This window comes from Marmota monax, unplaced genomic scaffold, assembly GCF_021218885.2.
Source record: "Marmota monax isolate L192 unplaced genomic scaffold, Marmota_monax_Labrador192_F-V1.1 WCK01_AAM20220418_F8-fsc00004, whole genome shotgun sequence".
Classification (NCBI taxonomy): Eukaryota; Metazoa; Chordata; class Mammalia; order Rodentia; family Sciuridae; genus Marmota; species Marmota monax.
In genome coordinates, this window is record NW_026692881.1 from 18,735,434 (window position 1) to 18,753,712 (window position 18,279).

At 46.4% G+C, this 18,279-nt stretch overlaps 1 protein-coding gene across 8 annotated transcripts in view; it reads left to right on the forward strand.

Annotated features, from left to right (window-relative positions):
• The window catches only part of Wbp1l (WW domain binding protein 1 like), a 79,934-nt gene that overhangs the window by 4,007 nt on the left and 57,648 nt on the right, over positions 1-18,279 (forward strand). For 4 of the 8 annotated variants that reach the window (XM_058581274.1, XM_058581273.1, XM_058581275.1 and 1 more), the window contains 8 exons: positions 3,618-3,802; positions 3,957-4,127; positions 5,011-5,109; positions 6,023-6,098; positions 6,348-6,433; positions 8,274-8,334; positions 8,630-8,696; positions 9,314-9,363. In XM_058581274.1, the coding sequence (XP_058437257.1) occupies positions 3,642-3,802; positions 3,957-4,127; positions 5,011-5,109; positions 6,023-6,098; positions 6,348-6,433; positions 8,274-8,334; positions 8,630-8,696; positions 9,314-9,363 (771 nt within the window). In that variant the 5' untranslated portion in view covers positions 3,618-3,641. Of the gene's footprint in view, positions 1-3,617; positions 3,803-3,956; positions 4,128-5,010; positions 5,110-6,022; positions 6,099-6,347; positions 6,434-8,273; positions 8,335-8,629; positions 8,697-9,313; positions 9,364-9,608; positions 9,659-10,338; positions 10,387-11,121; positions 12,487-16,507; positions 16,698-18,279 lie in introns of those variants that run through there. The other 4 variants (XM_046450000.1, XM_058581278.1, XM_058581277.1 and 1 more) reach the window with 4 other exon arrangements.

An 18,279-nucleotide genomic window follows, 5' to 3' on the forward strand; every position in this document is an offset into this window, starting at 1 on the left:
CCTCAGTTAAGCAGGTGAAGTTCTTTCGTAATTTAGCAGATGATTACCCCATCAGGGTGCCTCTGTTAGGAGAGGCAGAGGACTTTGCAATGTTGAGTTGAGGGTGGAGAGAGATGTCATAGAAGTTCAGCCGTGTGTGTGTGTGTGTGTGTGTGTGTGTGTGTTGAGGGGGTAGGCATAGGGTTTGGCTCAGTCAGGCTGTCTCTGGTGAGTGTGAGTCTGGGCTTCTCTAAACCAAGGGGGTATGTGATCTTCTGGCCACCAAAACTTCTTTGAGTTTCTTGTAGCATCTGGGAAGTGAACCCTTTCCCTGCCTCACTCCAGTTGGTCTGTGAACCAGTCAGTAGGAGCCCAAATGGAGCTGGAAAGGTGGACATCGCCAGTGGACACTTGCTTCTGCCTTCTGTAGAGATAGCCACTTCAGTCACAGCTCAGAGTGAGGCAAGGGCACTGTGCATACTGCACGGTGGGCCTCCACACCAACCGTTTCCTTCCTCTTAGGAATGATGGCTCCTAGCATATTAGTTTCCTGAAGTCTCTCCCACCCTAACAGTAATCTAAAAATTACTTCCTTTCCCCCCCTGTTGGTTTCTCCCATCTCCTCTCTCTCCCGTCTCTCAGGTCTTCCTTTTCTTGACTTGCCTCTTAAATTTAGTGGTTTTCAGGATTTGTAGGGGTTGGGGAGGCTGAGGCAGGAGGATCGCGAGTTCAAAGCCAGCCTCAGCAAAAGTGAGATGCTAAGTAACTCAGTGAGACCTTGTCTTTAAATAAAATACAAAATAGGGCTGGGGATGTAGCTCACTGGTGAAGTGTTCCTGAGTTCAATCCCCGGTATTCCCCCACCCTCAAGAAAAGGGAGGTTATCAGATGGAAGCCCTTTAAGAAAGGGCTAGACCTCCAAGGTCTAAAACGCTGAGGTTCTGTGTTCTCCTTTCCAGTTTTGACCCCTGACTGGCACAGCATTCCTCCTATACTCAATTGCTTAGTAAATCATAAGACTCTGCTTTAAAAGGTTCTCTCCTTTTGGTCTCTCTGGGTGTATTTGGGTTCGTTTGAACCTTATCTCTTCTTGGCTGGAGTATCAGGATTCCCTTCTGGCTGGCCTCCGTGCTTCCTGCAAGGTCCTCCCACACCCGTCTATTTTCATATGATTGCCCAGAGAGTTCCCTTCCCTTCCCTTCTTTTCTTCACATACTAGGAATTGAACTCAGGAATGCTTATTTTGAGACTGGGACTCCCTGAATTGCTGAGGCTGGCTACGTACTTGCCATCGTCCTGCCTCAGCCTTCCGAGTCATTGGGATTGCAGGTGTGCACCACCATGCCTAACCCAAAGTCAGTCATTCTTTCTTTCTTTCTTTCTTTTCTTTCTTCCTTCCTTCCTTTCTTAAGATTAATAGTTTATTGAGATATTATTAATTTATCATAAGATTCATTCTTTTTTTTGTGTGTGTGGTACTAGGGATTGAACTCAGGGCCTCACTTGTGCCAGGCAAGTGCCCTACCACTGAGCTACATCCCCAGCCCCTCAGAGTGTCCTTCTTAGTACACATCTAATCTTATTAATCTTCTTATGATCCTTTAGTGACTTGCTGAAATTCAAAGGTCTCCACTTTTTTTTTTTTTTTAATATGTGACTCTATATTCTCTCTTGGCATATTAATTGTACTTCTTTTGAAAATGTTTTTGGCGTTTGCCCTGCAATTTGCAATATGTATTTACGACTAGTCCAAGTCCACTTTCAAATAACAAGTGTACAGTTTCACAGGGTGTAGAACACTTTATAATAGAGAAGTCCTAATTTGTTCCTCTTATCCTTTTTATTTTTTTATTTTGAGACAGGGTCTCGCAAGTTGCTTAGGGCCTCACTAAGTTGCTAAGGCTGGCTTTTTTTTTTTTTTTTTTGGTGCTGGGGATTGAACCCAGGGCCTTGTGCACGTGAAGCAAGCACTCTACCAACTGAGCTCTATCCCCAGCCCCATAAGGCTGGCTTTGAACTTGATCCTCCTGACTCAACCTGCTGAGATGCTGGGATTACAGGCATGCGCCACCATGTCTGACTCCTCATCTTTCATATTATTGCTGTCGTTATCTTACTTATTCATAATTACCTGTTGATTAAGAATTCAGAATAAGCCTGCAATGTTGCTCATGCCTCTAATCCCAGCTGGCTCCTTGCAGGGGCGAGTAGGAGGGTTGCTGAGGGGGAAATGAGGACCACAAGTTCAAGGCTAGTCTATCCAATCTAGTCAGACCCTGTCTTAAGAATATTTCTTTCCAGAGAAAGAAAAAAAGTAAACATTTTATTTTACATTCATGTATTCCTTCTCTGATACTCTTTCTTTTGTTATGTATATATGAATTTATGATCAAAAATTTTCTGATGAACTTCATTTAAAATTTTACAAATCAGGTTTACTGGTGACCATTCCCTTGATTTTGTTTATCCAGCAAATTCTTCGTTTCTTCTTCTTTTTTGATGCTGGGGATTGAAACCAGGGCCTTGAGATGCCCCCCTGTGCTACTTTCCAGCCTCAGAGACATTTTTTTTTTAGTTGTCAATGGACCTTTATTTATTTATTTACAAGTGGTGCTGAGAATGGAACCCATTGCCTCACACATGCCCAGCAAGCGGTCCACCCCTGAGCCACAACCCCAGCCCCAGAGACTTCTTAAATAAGATGTGAGGCTTGCCATCCTATGTTGCATTCCCTTTTTATTCTGCAGGAGCCGCACTGGGGCAGTTGTAAGGTGGAAGTGAGGAAGCATTAGTCTGTCCTGTAGGGAGCCTGTGCTCTGCCTCTCAGTCTCCCCTCACTTCCTTTAGGTAAGATAGAAAGTCTAGAGGGGGCTGGAGTTCCCATCCCCAGGTGGTTAGGTTCTTGGAGTATAGGCTTTGTGAAGAAAAATAGGGGGGGCTCATATTTCAAGATGAGTACTTTCCCCATCTCCCTGCCAGAAGCACCAGGGACTATATATATTTATATATATTCATATTTTTATATATTTGTGTATATATATATATATATATATATTTTATATATATATGTGTATGTGTGTGTGTGTGTGTATACACTTTTTTGGGGGGGGTACCAGGGATTGAACTCAGGGGCACTCAAGCACTGAGCCATATCCCCAGCCCTCTTTTTGTACTTTATTAGAGATAGGGTATCACCGAGTTGCTTAGTGCCTTGCTTTTGCTGAGATTGACTTTGAACTCCCCATCCTCCTGCCTCAGCCTCCCAAGTGGCTGGGATGACAGGCATGTGCCACTGCGCCCGGCTAGCACCAGGGAATATTATATACTATTTCATCAGTGGGCTCTTGTTCCCTAGTTGGACTCTGAGCTCTCCAAGAGTGGACACTGTCTTGTCCCTTTTTTCAGCTTTTCCGACAGAGTGATCAAGCACAGGGCTGAAACCATAAGCAGGCATCAGAAATACGTGTTGGTGCCTAATGTCTCAGCCTGGTGATCATTCACTGGGACTGCCTCAGCTGTGTCAAAGGATGTCCAGGAGCTGGTGAAAGTGGGCAGTCTACAACACTGGGAGGCACTCAGGCCCCCTTGGGCAGGCTTTGATTTGGATGACAGTCCTTACTCTTTCTCTGTTCCTTAAGTCTGCAGTTTTGGGTGTGAGCAAGATGGAGGCCAGCCTGTCTGATTTTAACATCGATGCCCCTCGTTGGGACCAGTACACTTTCCTGGGGAGGGTGAAGCACTTCTTTAACATTACGGACCCCCGCACTGTCTTTGTATCAGAGCGAGAGCTGGACTGGGCCAAGATGATGGTGGAGAAGAGCAGGTGAGTAATCAAGGGAAGGGACTGTAGGGGGAGAGGGACACCGAAGGACAAGGAATAGGCAGAGATCTCTGGGAGGAGGGAGAAATGAGAGGAGGAAGACTGGGAGGACTTGATTGGGCTGGCTAGTTAACTGCCTGTTGTCCTTGGGTGACAGGAGTGGGGTCATACCCCCAGGTACTCAAGTGGAGCAGCTGCTCTATGCCAAGAAGCTATATGACTCAGCCTTCCATCCTGACACTGGGGAGAAGATGAATGTCATTGGGCGGATGTCCTTCCAGGTCCCTGGCGGCATGATCATCACAGGCTTCATGCTCCAGTTCTACAGGTGGGCCCTGGAGCAGAGCAGGGGGTTGTGCAGCTGCCTGGGTTTGTGAGGCAGTAAGCCGACTTAGGATGATAATAGCAGTCCTCCTGATCGATCACTTTCCAGGATACAGGCAGTATGCTAAGTTCTTTGCACGTATTGCCTCATTTAGCCCTCTTAATGTCCCTGTATATAGGTATTATTCTCAATTCTGTTTTGTAGATGAAATTCTAGAGAGGCTAAGTGATTCTTCCAAATTCACACAGTCAGATAGGCTGTCCTAAGTTCTTCTTTAAAAAGTACTTATTTGCAATTAATTTATTTTAAAACGGCTGAGGATGTGGCTCAGTGATTAAGCACCCCTGGGTACCAAGAAGGCCATTTTTCTTGGCTCTCTAAGTGATTCAATAAACTTTCTCTGTAGCTGCTGGATGTGTGACTCTTCCTCCTCCCCGTTTCTCCTCCCTCCTTTTTCTCCTGCCTCGTCCTACCCATGCATTCATTTGTTCAGTTATTGAGCTAGGCCTTGGGCCAGGTGCTGGGAATATAAAGACTTTGGTGTCTCCCCTCATGGAGCTCTGTTGAGGAGACCAAGAAGTAAACAGAGTGCAGCTTGGTAAGTGGTAGGTTGGAGCAAGACTATGGGGTCGTGGGCGCAGGGTACATGGAGAGTGACTAATTCTGTCTCAGGAAGGACAGGAGACAGGTTGGGAATGTTCCAAGGATTTTTCCATGTGTGGAAGGAGGAGGGTAGATACTCCAGGCAGAGGACCCAGTCTGTCCAAAAGCCTGGTACATAAACAGTGGGAGCAGCTTAGGGAATAGCAGATGATGAGGTAATTGGTGGACCTTAAGCCCTGCTTTCCATCCTCACTCCTCTGCTTCTGGCCTCCCTTCCTGGTAGGACTGTGCCGGCAGTGATTTTCTGGCAGTGGGTGAACCAGTCCTTCAATGCCTTAGTCAACTACACCAACAGGAATGCCGCTTCCCCTACATCAGTGAGGTAGGAGACCTGAACCCCAAGCTATCCTCTTACCTCCTCAGGCACAGGCCTGCTGAAGGGTTCCTGGGCTGTCACTCTCCCTGTCGGTGGGACCTGCAGTGAGCAGGTAGCAAAGACACCCTTTTCAATGTTTGGAAGTATTTTCTCAGACTGACTAGGAGAGTATCTTCTTCCCTGACCAGTTCAAAATATGTTCATTCATTGATTTGACAAAATGTTCACGAGTGTATGTTATACCAGGTGGGGTTCCAGGAGCTGGGGATACCTTGATGAGCAGGGCATTGTGGTTCCTATTGTGGTGGAGTTTAAGGTCTTTTAAGAAAAGAAGCACAATAATCTCAGATTGGGATGGCTGCCATTAAGGACATAGACAGGGTGACAAGACAGCAAATGGCAGAGGGGTGTCCATGTGGACAGGCTGGTCAGGAAGTCCTTTTTGCTGTTTCTGAAAGGTGAGAATTCAGCCCCATTAAAGCCCAGGAAAGAGCCAGGTGTGGTGCCAACTGTACTTCAGCAATTCAGGAGGCTGAGGCAGGATCTCAAAAATCTTAGCCAGATCTTGTCTCAAAATAAAATTACAGAAGGCTGGAGATGTAGTTCAGTGGTAGACACATGAGGCCCTGAGTTCAATCCTCATGTCTACAGGAAAAAAGAAGAAAAGAAGCCCAGGAAAGAATTCCCCGGGGCAGGGAACATCAGTATACACAGGTTAAATACTGAAAGAAGACCACTGGGCCAGGGCGTTGCGAGTGATGGGGAGGGGGCCCAAGATTAGGCTGGGATCAGATGACATGTGGTATGAACCTCTAATACCAGATTTTCTCCCCCAAGCCTGTGGCCTTGCCTCAGCCAGCAGGGCCCCCACCTTCAACACCTAATCTTTCAAACATTTAGCATCTCCTTCCTCCACTAGGCAGATGGCCCTTTCCTACTTCACAGCCACAACCACCGCATTGGCCACCGCTGTGGGCATGAACATGTGGACAAAGGTATGGTCAGAAGCTGCTGTGGGCATGGTGGCCACCAGGGGGCAGCAGAGTCCTGGGGAAGACTGTAGAGCTGTCCTGGGATTTGTCCTTAGTGGGCCTTGGCCAGAGTTTAGGATTCTTAGTCTGGATGTCTGGTCATGTAGTGGCAGCTCAGTTTAATTGTCTTCCTTTCTTTCTAATCCTTAAGTCCCTCCCACTCCCACCTTCCCATGAGCCTGAACAACTCCCATTGTTCCCTGCCCCCAACAGAGAGCACCACCCTTGGTGGGCCGCTGGGTGCCCTTTGCTGCTGTGGCTGCAGCTAACTGTGTCAATATCCCAATGACGCGACAGCAGTGAGTACAGGGAGCCCCTTTCTCCGTACGTGCCACAACTTAGCAGGGAAAGGGCAGAAAACCAAGACAGTGGGTGGCTTCCTGGGACTGGGATTTTATGGAGAGGGTTGCTGGGATGAGCCTCTGAAGGATCCCTGAGGACTGGCTACCCCTGTGGTGATGGCCCTGAGAGTGGTAATGGTGGGGGACTTAGGGTAGTCAGCCTGTCTGTTGTGGGGGATGGGGGAGGTAGTATGGACCTGTGGGGTTTTACTCAGACCCCCTCCTTTCAACTGAAGCTGTGTTAAAGTCGTGAATTCTGCCTACCCCCAAAGCCCTGGGATGATGACCAAATGAAATGCAGCAGAGCGGGGAGCCTCAAGATAGAACAGAACCAAGAAGCCTAAGCAAAGCCAGAGGAGCAGATAGAGGTTTTCTAGACCCCCAGCTCTAAGTGTTTCAGCTGAACAGGTGGAAAAATTCACTGTGTCTTCAGTTTTTACCCTTTTTTTTTTTTTTTTCAGTGCTGGGTAATGAAGCCAGTGTCTTGTGCATGTTAGGCTACATCCCAGTCCAGTTTTTTTTTAATATTTTTTATTTGTAGTTGGACACAGTACCTTTATTTCATTTATTTATTTTTATGTGGTGCTGAGGATCGAACCCAGGGCCTCACACGTGCTAGGCAAGTGCTCTACCACTGAGCCACAATCCCAGCCCCAGTTTTTGTTTCTTGACTAGAGTGTGCAGAGATGTTCCTCTGCTATGATTTTGATGATATAATGTGTGTGTGTGTGTGGCACTCCACACATTACTGGGAACATAGCAAAGGCTACATAAGTGTTAGTCATTTACATCTACAATCCGTGTTTTCTTGGGATTGCTAGCATTGGAGATACCATAGGATCCCTTAGAGAAAGAACATTACAGAATATCATGTATCCACATTGCTCCTTCCTCTTCCCTTTTCTTTTCTTTTTTTTTTTAAGAAAGAGAGAGAGAGAGAGAGAGAATTTTAATATTTAATTTTTAGTTTTCGGCAGACACAACGTCTTTGTTTGTATGTGGTGCTGAGGATCGAACCCGGGCCGCATGCATGCCAGGCGAGCGCGCTACCGCTTGAGCCACATCCCCAGCCCCCCTCTTCCCTTTTCCCATCCAGCTTTTTCCCAGTAGATGAATAAGTGCAGCCATCTACCTGGTCTCTGGTGGAGTGCTGTCAAGAGCTGGCCTGATGCCAGGCATGGGGGTGCACACCTGTAATTCCAGTGGCTTGGGAGGCTGAGGCAGGAGGATTGCAAATTCTAGGCCAGCCTTAGCAACTTAGCAAGTACTTAAACAACTTAGTAGGGCCCTTTTTCAAAATGTAAAAAAGGGCTGGGGATGTAACTCAGTGGTAAAGTGCTCCTGGGTGCAGTTCCCAGTATCCCACCACACCCTGCCAAAAAAAATAGCTGCTCTGTGAACAGCCAGAGTAGCTCCTGTTTTGGGAGTGGTACTGTCAGGTGTTGGACTAAGTAGTTGTCAGGCATTGTCTTGTTTAATCCTCACCAGGTCCAGTGAAGTGGGTGCTCAGCTTATCCCCATTTTGCAGATCAGGAGAACTGAGGCTTTAGAAAGGGTAAGGACCATGCTCAAGGTTATATACATGTTCTGCAGTTTTAGTAGTCTGCTGAGGTAATATGTACCCTGGGCCAACTCTCTTAGCCACTGATAACTGGACTGTGGAAGAAAGGTCAGGGGGCCAGGTTGCAGAGCGTGGTCTAGAGCTGGAGTGCCCTGGCCTTGGCCCCTTGGTGTGTCACAGGCCTGGCAGGCTCCTAGCACCCCTTTCCCAAGTCCAGCAACTCCTATTTATATTTAGGGAACTCATCCAGGGCATCTGTGTGAAGGATGGGAATCAGAATGAGCTTGGCCATTCCCAGGTGAGCAGAGGCCTCTCTTGGGGTAGGAGGGGGGATTTCCTTCTAAGACCCTGTTTCTTCCTTAGTGATCAGAGCAGGCCTTTATGCCATTATAGTATTAAAAAGGTTTGTCTCGGACTCCAACCTCATTCCCCATCAATTTTCCCTGTTCAGAACAGGCCTCTTATGTCCTTCCTGCATCATTTCTGGTTCCAAAACCAGCTCTGACTTGCCCATGACTCTTACCCAGCCCTCCAACGCACTCCATATACACAGAATAAATTATTCCTGATCATTTAATCTTTTCTGCCCTCAGAGAGCTGCAGCCATAGGCATCACCCAGGTGGTAATTTCCCGGATCACCATGGCTGCCCCTGGCATGAGTAAGATGGAGAAGCCCTCCCATTCTGGGGAACTCTGGAATACATGGTGGAGGCCTTAGCCACACTCAGGTTTCCAGTGGGAGGTGGGACCCCAGTCTCTATAGCCATGCTTCTCAAACTCAGGAGAACAATCTTCGTACCTAGAATATCACTTAGTCAGAGATTTGGGGGAGAAAGTTATTTTCATTGAACTAATGAAAAGCCATTATGCACCAGGGCTTGACATGGTGGGCACAGCGCGGGCTGTTTAGGACACGATGGTAGTGAGAATAAATTCCTTGCCTGGGTTTGCATTCAGCAGGGGCATATTACAAAATTTGTTTTCATGAGCTTTCAAAGTTAGTTTTTGATTTTGAGAAGGATGGTTTGGGCCTAGTAGCAAATGTCTTCCTGTTACAGATTTGAAAGTTCAGAAGTTTGGGAAGCATGTTTTTACTGGGACTTGGGGGGGAAAGAGCGTGGCCATGACTTTGCAATCTCTGTTCTCCCCAATGGCAAATATTTTCTGACATTTTTGGGGAAAGCAGGAAACTCTCAGTTCCCACATTTGACTGTACAAAGGGGTCTTCTAGCCACTCCCCCCTGCCCTCCCCAGCTTCTTCCCTGTTCTCTTCCAGTCTTGCTGCCAGTCATCATGGAAAGGCTGGAGAAACTGCATTTCATGAAGGTAAGCGGAGCTGTCTTTGCATCTTCCCTGCCCAGTTCCTCAACCACACCTGTGCTTGGGACTCCCTCCCCTCCCCTCCTGCCCACTTCCACATTAGCAACAGAGAGTCTGGTCACTTCTCTTCTCCCTCAGGGCCAGCAGGTATCAGTTTCTAGTTTCTGCCAGCTGGCTGATCCCTAGAAGGGCAGGCATGTGGTTCACTTTGACCCATGTGGGTCTCTCTTTTTTTATTTGTTTTTGTGCAGAAAGTCAAGGTGCTGCATGCCCCATTGCAGGTCATGCTGTCTGGGTGCTTGTGAGTATGGTATTTGGATGATTTGGGTTTTATGGTGGCTGGGACATCCAAGATCTGTCTTCTTATTAGCCTGTGTTGGGGAGCATGTGCTCCTTTACTTGACTTTAAAAGTCGCTGAAGCTGTGCATAGTGGCACATGCCTATAATTCCGGTGACTTGGGAGGCTGGAGGATAGTACGTTTGAGGCCAGCCTTAGCAACTTGAAGAGATTGTCTCAAAATGAAAAATAAAAGGGACTGGGGATGTAGCTGAGTGGTAATGACACAAGTCACGTCAGCATTCTTAGGAGCCTGCCACTGGGTAAACATGTCCTAGCAATAATCATGCTTTGCAAAGCCACGGGGTTGATGACAATGACTCCATTCCTACTGGCTGTGGGTGCTTGTGATCTTGGAGTACGCTGCTTGCATACCCTAGTCATATCATTATCTTCTCATCTGCTTGAACCTGGGTGTGAGGTGGGGGTGAGTGGTGGCAGGACATTGGTTTTGTCGCCATGCCAGGATGAATTTCCTCATGCTCAGAGGATGGGGAAAGGCTGTGGGGAGAGGACTGAGGGTCTGGCGGGGGAGGCTGGCTGGGGAGGCAGGCCGGGTTCCTGGGCACCTCCCTTAGAGCTTTCAGGGATGGGGTGTGGACAGGGCTGGTCCCCTGATGCTTTGGTTTCTTATTTCTTACAGCCTCCTCTTCATGGTGCCAGTGGCATGTGGGCTCTTCCCACAGATATGGTATTGGTCTTTTGTCATCCACTTTGGTTTATTAAACACCCTGTCTCTGCTGCTGCAACCTGCCTACTGCCCAAAGCAAGAGGGACAGACCAGGAAGGGCATCAACCTCTTAGTCTAAATCCTGGGCCTCTTAACCCTGGGTGAATGGCAAACCAGCCAGATCCTCAAGGGGAGGAACAGCCAGGAGGAGGAATGAGTTGCTCCCACCACATGGAGCAAGCCTGAGAGATGGGCTAGTGGACAAGAAACTTCCTTTGTTGCTGGCTGGGTTATTTAGAAGCTCTGCTCTGGCCAGATCTGGCCTTTAAAATTGAATAAGGGCCTTATTCTAGTTCTTGTTTCCCAGAGACCAGATGATGATCTCTCTACTTCTGTTCCTGTCCTCCAAGATGGACAAAGGGAAGGGAGGTCTCAGATGGAGGAGTGGGGAGTGGAGACTGGCTCCAGGAGATGGGTTTGCTTGGTTATGAGACTGAGAAGAAGCCAGTCTCCCCTTCCTTAAATTCTAGTTCCGTACTGGTTCAGTGGTCATCTGCTAAACACTTCCTTTAGCTCAGGGAGAGTGAAGCCAGGCCTAAGAAGTAGGGGCGGCATACTGTGGGCATACTTTATATAAAGTCTTGTAAAGATTCGGTCTGGAAAAATCAGGAGGTAACATGTGGGTTGGAATTTTTCTGAGGGTACTTTGCCACTTATCCCAGGTGGCATGCTCATAATCTCCTTTGTTCTCTTCAGCAAATTACCAGTTTCCTATCTGGAACCAGAGCTCCAAGACACCATCAAGGCCAGCTATGGAGAACATGTACCTTATGTCTACTTCAATAAGGGTCTCTAAATGCCCCGCTCCAGCAAAGACCAGTGTATACCCATATTTGCACACCGGTCCTCCATCGTCTTTGCCAACAAGGCCTGAGAATCATGCTGGATAGGGGGAAGATAGGGTAGTTGGGTGCATCTACCCAAGCAACTAGTTTATTGGACTCCAGGGGATAAACATGAAAAAGGGACTTGAGGTTATTGCTCAGTAGTAGAGAGTTTGCCTAGCATGCATGAGTTCCTGGGTCCATCCCCCAACACTGCAAAAAAGGAAAAAAAAAAAAAGAACAGGGACCAAAGAGAACAAGGACCTAAGTCTTCTGTCTGTCTCCTCCTTAACCCCTGTCCCCTGGAGACAAGAAGCTGAGGCCTTCTCAGGGAGAAATTACTGCTACCTGGGGAGACACTGAAGCCGTTCATTTGGGAAAAAATAGGAAACCTTTAGGATTTCCTTCCAGCCATGATTGGAGATGAGCCCTTAGGACAAGGAAAGTTCTATATCTTCTCTTCCCTTCCCGCCACCTCCTCTCCCAGTTAATGGAGCCTTTTACCCAGGCAATTCTATCCTGACACAAGAGAAGGGGCAAGCAGTCTGAGTCACTTTGGACTCTTCTCCACTCTTCTCCATTCTCTTCATTGTGCCCTGGTTGGAAAGCTTCTTTGGGAGTGCTGCTAAATTAGAATTTAATCAGGCACCCAGGACTTATTAGTGCTGAAAAGGACACTGTGCAAAGCAGCAGAGTTACATGGTGCTTCAAGTCCTGTCTGTTGACGTTGACTTTGTTCTGTCTTAATCATGTCTGGATCTATGCTTGCCATCTGCTCTATAATGGTGGAAGTCTCTTCTCTCATTGCCTTATATCTCTGTTTGAAAAGATAAGTCCCCTATGAGTGAAAAGGATGCACATAGACATTAACCCACACTTCAGTGGGTAAAATTTTCTGGCCGCCTCCCTCAGCCCATTAGCTTAAACACCAAAGAAAGACTGGTGTGTGCTGAATGGGGAAGGGGAGTTATACTTGGACACCTCTTAGAGGAAATCGATCGGGACCAAAGAGCCTTAAGTGCACACAGCGAAGCACAGCCACTTCTCCTCCCCAGCTGGGCTGCCAAAGTGGTTTCTCAAGTTCCTTGGGGGACTGTTGTGGCATACCTGGGGTCACTGAGTTTTGTCTGGTAAGATTTGCTGACTGTGATCAAAGGCTGTCACTGTGAATTGAATAAATTACTTGAAAGAGCTTGAAAAAGTGCAGACTAAGCTAATAAAGCCTGGATGGAAAGCAGGATCTGGTCTTTGGCCATCGTGTCTCAGAGGGTGTCATACCTATAAGGGAAACCTGTCTGATGCCTGGGGGCCAGCAATTGCTCTAACTTAAGAAGAATCTACAACTATAAAGTGTTATTTTATACAAAGAATAAGGATATATTGGGCTGGAGCTGTATATGGACAGAATACCTTTATTTATTTTTATGTGTTAAGAATCAAACCCAATGCCTCACACATAAAAATAAGTAAAATAAAATTATTTTGTCAATATACAACTACAAAACAATAATTTAAAAAAATGTTACAGAGACCCTATTCTTATATGTGGCATTTAAAGCGTAATATGTTGACTCTCTGACCCCTAACACAAAGACCTTCCCCTAACACAAACACCTTCCCCTACCTTGGAGAAATGTCTCTTGGAATGTGCATCATAATCACCTGGAAAGCTGGTGAAAATAGATTGTAGAACCCGTCCCCAGAATTTCCAGTTCTGTAGGTCTAGGGTGGAGCCTGGGAATGTGCATTTCTTTTGTGGGGAGTACTGGGATATGAACTCAGGGGCACTTGACCACTGAGCCACATCCCAGCCCTATTTTGTATTTTATTTAGAGACAGGGTCTCACTGAGTTGCTTAGCGCCCTGCCATGCTGAGGCTGGCTTTGAACTTGTGAGCCTCCCGAGCCACTGGGATTACAGGAGTGGGCTGCCACGCCGGCTGAGAATGTGCATTTCTAACAATTTTCTTGTAATGCTGATCCTGTTGGTTGGGGGGGACCATACTTGAAGGAATACTATTCTAAAGGGAAAGGATCTTGCTCTGGATGCTCAGAAACTGGTTGTAGTTGGCTCTTCCCCCATTTTGATGTGTATTATGCAGTGGTTTTAGTACAGTCACAAAGTTGTGTGACCATCAATCCTCTAATTCCAGAATGTTACTTTCCAAGAAACTCCAAATCCAAACAGGTGGCACACACCTATAATCCCAGCTATTTGGGAGGTTGAGGCAGAAGAATTGCAAGTCAGGCCAGCCTAGGTAACTTGATGAGACCCTGTCTCTAAGTTAAAAAATGAAAAGGGCTGGAAATATAGCTCAATAACAGTGTCCTTGGGTCTAATCCCCAGCATTATAAAAAAGAAAAAAAATCAGACTGCTTTCACCTTGGTTTGCATCATTTCTCTGCCTTTTGAGTTGGTTCCTGTGAGATGTCAGAAGATAGTTAAGGGTGATAAAACAGCCTTGGTGTGGGAAGTGCTAGTTCAGACTGCAAAAGGTTTAGTTTTGTCCTGCCCTCAGGCAAAAGGAGAAAAGGGTGGGACAGAAACCCTGAGTTTGCCAGAATGAATTGGAGTTTCTAATAATGATATCTGATTTTTTGTTTTTTGTACTGGGGATTAAATTCAGGGACTTTAACGCTGAACTACATCCCCAGCCCTTTTTAAATTTTAAAGGTAGGGTCTCCTATGTTAGTTAGGGCCTCCCTGAATTGCTGAGGTTGGCCTCAAACTCATAATACTGCCTCAGCCTTCTAAGTTGCTGGGATTCCAGGCCTGTGCTGTGACACCCTGGCCTTTATGTGTAATCCCCACCCCCCCAGAGTGAAAGGAGTAGGATTTATTTAAACGTGAAGAATGAAGACAGAACTCTTGCAGGGGCAAGAGGGAACCCAATAGGGATTGCCCTCCTGTGTAATTCTTAAGAGTTCCTTGCGGCTGGGATCGAGAGACTGTGCCATGAAAATAATTTGGCCCTTGGTTATACTCAACTTCTCCCTAAAGATTGATTTAGGGATGGATGAATTCCTAAGAAATTAGAGATTGGCAAAAATATTTGTTACCATTTTTAGTACTTGGGAAAGCAGGATTGAGATGGAGGCAGGGCTAGTCACACTGGTATGTTCCTTAGTCTCAGCTGCTTGGGAAGTTGAGACAGGAGGATTGCAAGTTCAAGATCAGCCTGGACAATTTAGCAAGACTTTGTCTTAAAAAATAATCTGGCTGTGGTGGTGCACGCCTATAATCCCAGCAGTTTGGGAAGCTGAGACAGGAGAATCCCTAGTTTAAAAACCAGCAACTGCAAGGCACTAAGCAATTCAGTGAGACCCTGTCTCTAAATAAAGTACAAAATAAGGCTGGGGGTGTGGCTCAGTGGTTGAGTACCCCTGAGTTCAATCCCCAGTACCAAAATAAATAAATAAATAAATAAATAAATAAAAGAGCTGAGGATATAGTTCAGTGGTAGATTGCCACTCTGTTTAATCTCTAGTACTGGGGGCAGAGGTAGGGAGGCAGAATTGTAGAACTGCAGAACTTGTTAAACTGGGCCACACTTATTTCTTCACTCTTACCTGTGTCTCATTTTGCCTATATTTAAGCCAACTGCAGCTCCCTGCAGTATCGGACATGAACTAGAATAGGCCAGGCTGTAAAAACTTTGGCAGGTTTTTGAGAGAAAATTGGCTTCTCTGGATATCTGAATTCTTTGCCATGGGTCTTCATTTGTGAAATTGTTTTTGCTTTTTATTATTTGTTTATGTATGTATGTTATGGTGCTGGGGATGGAACATAGGTCCTCAAGTATGCTAAACATGTTCATTTATTTTCCCAACATTGAGTTAATGGTTGAGCCTTGTAAAGTATTTTGTAGAGACTTAAAAATGAGAGGAAGGAGTAGGAGTGTGTGCTGTACAAAAGCTGCAAATCAGGCAGGCAGATATAGATTCTGTATACTGTGTTAGTGAATTCAGAAGAAGAAACAAGGGTGAAGTCTAGGAATTTGTAAACAGGAACTGTGTATGTAATTTGTAAAGAAGTTATTGGGGGCTGGGGATATAGCTTAGTTGGTAGAGTGCTTGCCTTGCATGCATAAGGCCCTAGGTTTGATCCCCAGCTCCACCACACACACACACACACACACACACACACACACACACCAAAAAAAAAGGTTATTGGGCGTCTTTTTAAGTGTTCAGTGTGAGTGGTGCATTTGGGACAATGTAATGGTTGGCAGTGAGATAAAAAGTAGATGGGGATCAGGTCACAGAGAGGACCATATTGGGAAGCTTGAACTATATATCCTGTAGATCGTTGAAGTATTTTAAAAGGGGAAGTTGTCAACACAATGTTTGGCTTTATAGGGTACAGCACTGTTGCTGTGGTGCGTGGAAGAATCCAGGCTCTGCAGGGGATCAGGGAGGCCATTTTTATTTATCCATTTGAGAACACGGATTGAAGCAATGAGAGGTGGATTTCAGAGCGATTTCTGAGTTGGAGTCATAGAATTTTGTCCCTGCAACTTGAGGGGGAAGGCACTGCCTCAGGTGAAGGTACTATCTAATAGGGAATTCAAATGGACCTAAGTTACTTCTTGGGTGGTTTGAATCTGGAAGAGGGACTCTGGTAATGGAGTTGTGCTTGAAGACAAAAAAAAAAAAAAAAAAAAAACAAAACCCTCAAATATTTTTAGAGCAATTTTGCTTTCCTGTAGGAGCGCTCAGTTACCTTCTGGAAATAACTTCTTATTTTTGGTGCTGGGGATTGAACCCAGGGCCATGTGCTTGAGAGACAAGCACTCTACCAACTAAACTATACCCCCAGCCCCTGGACATAACTTATTTTCAAAACACCCTTTTGAATTATCATATTCTTCCTTTCATATCCTTTTTTTTTTTTTTCTTTTTTGTTGACCTGTGGAACCATCATTTCCGCCACACTCAAAATGGCTGCATTCGCTATAGATTCCACATTTTTCTGGATGTTCCACCCTCTAATCTGGCTACTTCCGCCACTCTCCGCGGGGCGGGACGCGTTTACAACATCTCGCAGCACTCAAGATGTCCCGGTTTCCTCCTACTTTTCATTGGCTGAATTTCTCAGGTCTACCTCGTGAGTGGGCAAGACCCATGTTTGATCGACAGATAATTTGATCAATGGACGAAGGTCAGAAGCCAATGAGCTGCTGGGACTGGAGGCCCTCCTCCATGTCTGGGAGGGTGTTTTGCCTGGGGCGGGTGGAGCAGAGCCGGAAGCGGGAGGGGAGAGTGAAACAGGAAAAGAAGGGAAGAAGGAAGAAGAGGGAAGAAGAGAGGGAGGAGGAGGGAGGTGGCGGCGCCGTGGCGGAGGAGCAGGAGCAGGAGGGGGATGGAGAGAAGGCTCCTGGGTGGCATGGCGCTCCTGCTCCTCCAGGCGCTGCCCAGCCCCCTGTCAGTCAGGGCTGAACCCCCGCAGGTAAGGAGGAGGGGGCGTCCGGGCCAGGCTGGGGGCTTGAAGGTCGTCGAGGCCTGGGTGGAGGGGTCTGAAGGAGTGTAGTTGCGAAGAGTTGAGGGGTTTGAGATGGCGCCCATGCCTAGCGTGGACTGGAGCTAAGGGGGCGTCGTGTTTAGCTGAGGGACACCTGTGACTGTTTTGGTGGCAGGCTAGTGGCAGAGGCATGGTGCTAAGCGAATGAGGCTCCTTTGAGATGGCAAGTATGTTAGGTGCTCTGGGGTGACTGTTAATTGAGTGTTGGTGCCACATTGGGGCATGTGAGTCTCATTAATGTCCCCTCCCAGCTAGTGTCCGAGGCAGCAAGACTGTGTGCACGTCTGTGTGTGTGAGGTAGAGGGGGCAGGCAGGCTACTGAGCTGGCTTGAGGGTATATTTATTTCAGGCTGGACAAGGGGAAGTTCTGAGGACATCTTGGCTCCATTTTTTAATGATGTATGGCATGGCACCTTGGTGGCACGTTGTTGGAGGCAGGACTTTCGGAAGGCAGGTGGAATGAAGTAGAGTGAGAACCCCTTAAGAGGAGGGGCACACTTGGACTACAAGAAGCCCTTGCTTTAGGCTGGCTGGTCAGGGAGAGGAAGTCACTGATGCTGATCTGAGCCAACTCAGGCCTTTTGAGCAAAGGGTGGTTCTGATGCAGCAAATGGAGCACCCCAGCTTTTCTTGCTGGGTGGCTTGCTCTGTCCAGGCAGAGAAGCTTGCTTGTGCTGATTCCAACTCCTGCTGGCATTTCGAAACCTTAATGGGAGCGTTACTCTTGGTGCCAAATTGGGTGGGGTGCAGTAGGGGGAATCACCCCTCCTTCCTTAAATTTGGCAAGGCTTTGTTATTTTATTTACTTCACTTTCCATTCTCTCCCCAGTCTTTAAGAAAGGCATCAGACAATAACATACAGATAGCACAGTGGCCAAGGCCATACAACTTTGCACTTGAACTTCATGTTGTGATCAAGTACAGAAATAGAGTGCCAGCAAAAATACTTAATCTTTTCCTTAGGAGTTTAAGGTCTGCCTTTGAACATATGCATTTTGTTTTGCCCATTACTATTTAAGTGAGTTGAAATTCACATAGCAAAATTAACAGTAAGTGAACAATTTGGTGGTGTTTTATAGTCCCAATGTTGTGTAACCACCACCTCTGTCTAATTCCAAAGCATTTTCATCACTCAAAGAAAATCCTGTCCTCATTAACAGGTTGCTTTCTGTCCTCCCTCCAGCTCCTGGTCATAACCAATTTGCTTTCTGTCTTGATGTATTTACTCATTCTGGATATTTCATGTAAATGGAACCCTGCAATATGTGGTCTTTTGTGTCTGGCTTCTTTTCACTTAATGTAGTGTTTTCAAGGACCATTCACATTATAGCATGTAGTTCACATTTTTTTATGGCTAAATAATATTCCATTTTATGTTTATAAATTTGTTTCTCCATTTATCTGTTTGAGTGTCTGATTTTTCCTCAGAACTTATCTATGTGCATTAGAAATAACATGTGCAATAAATAGAGCTCATTTTCTGGTCTGGCTTATAAACTTTTCTAGGGCT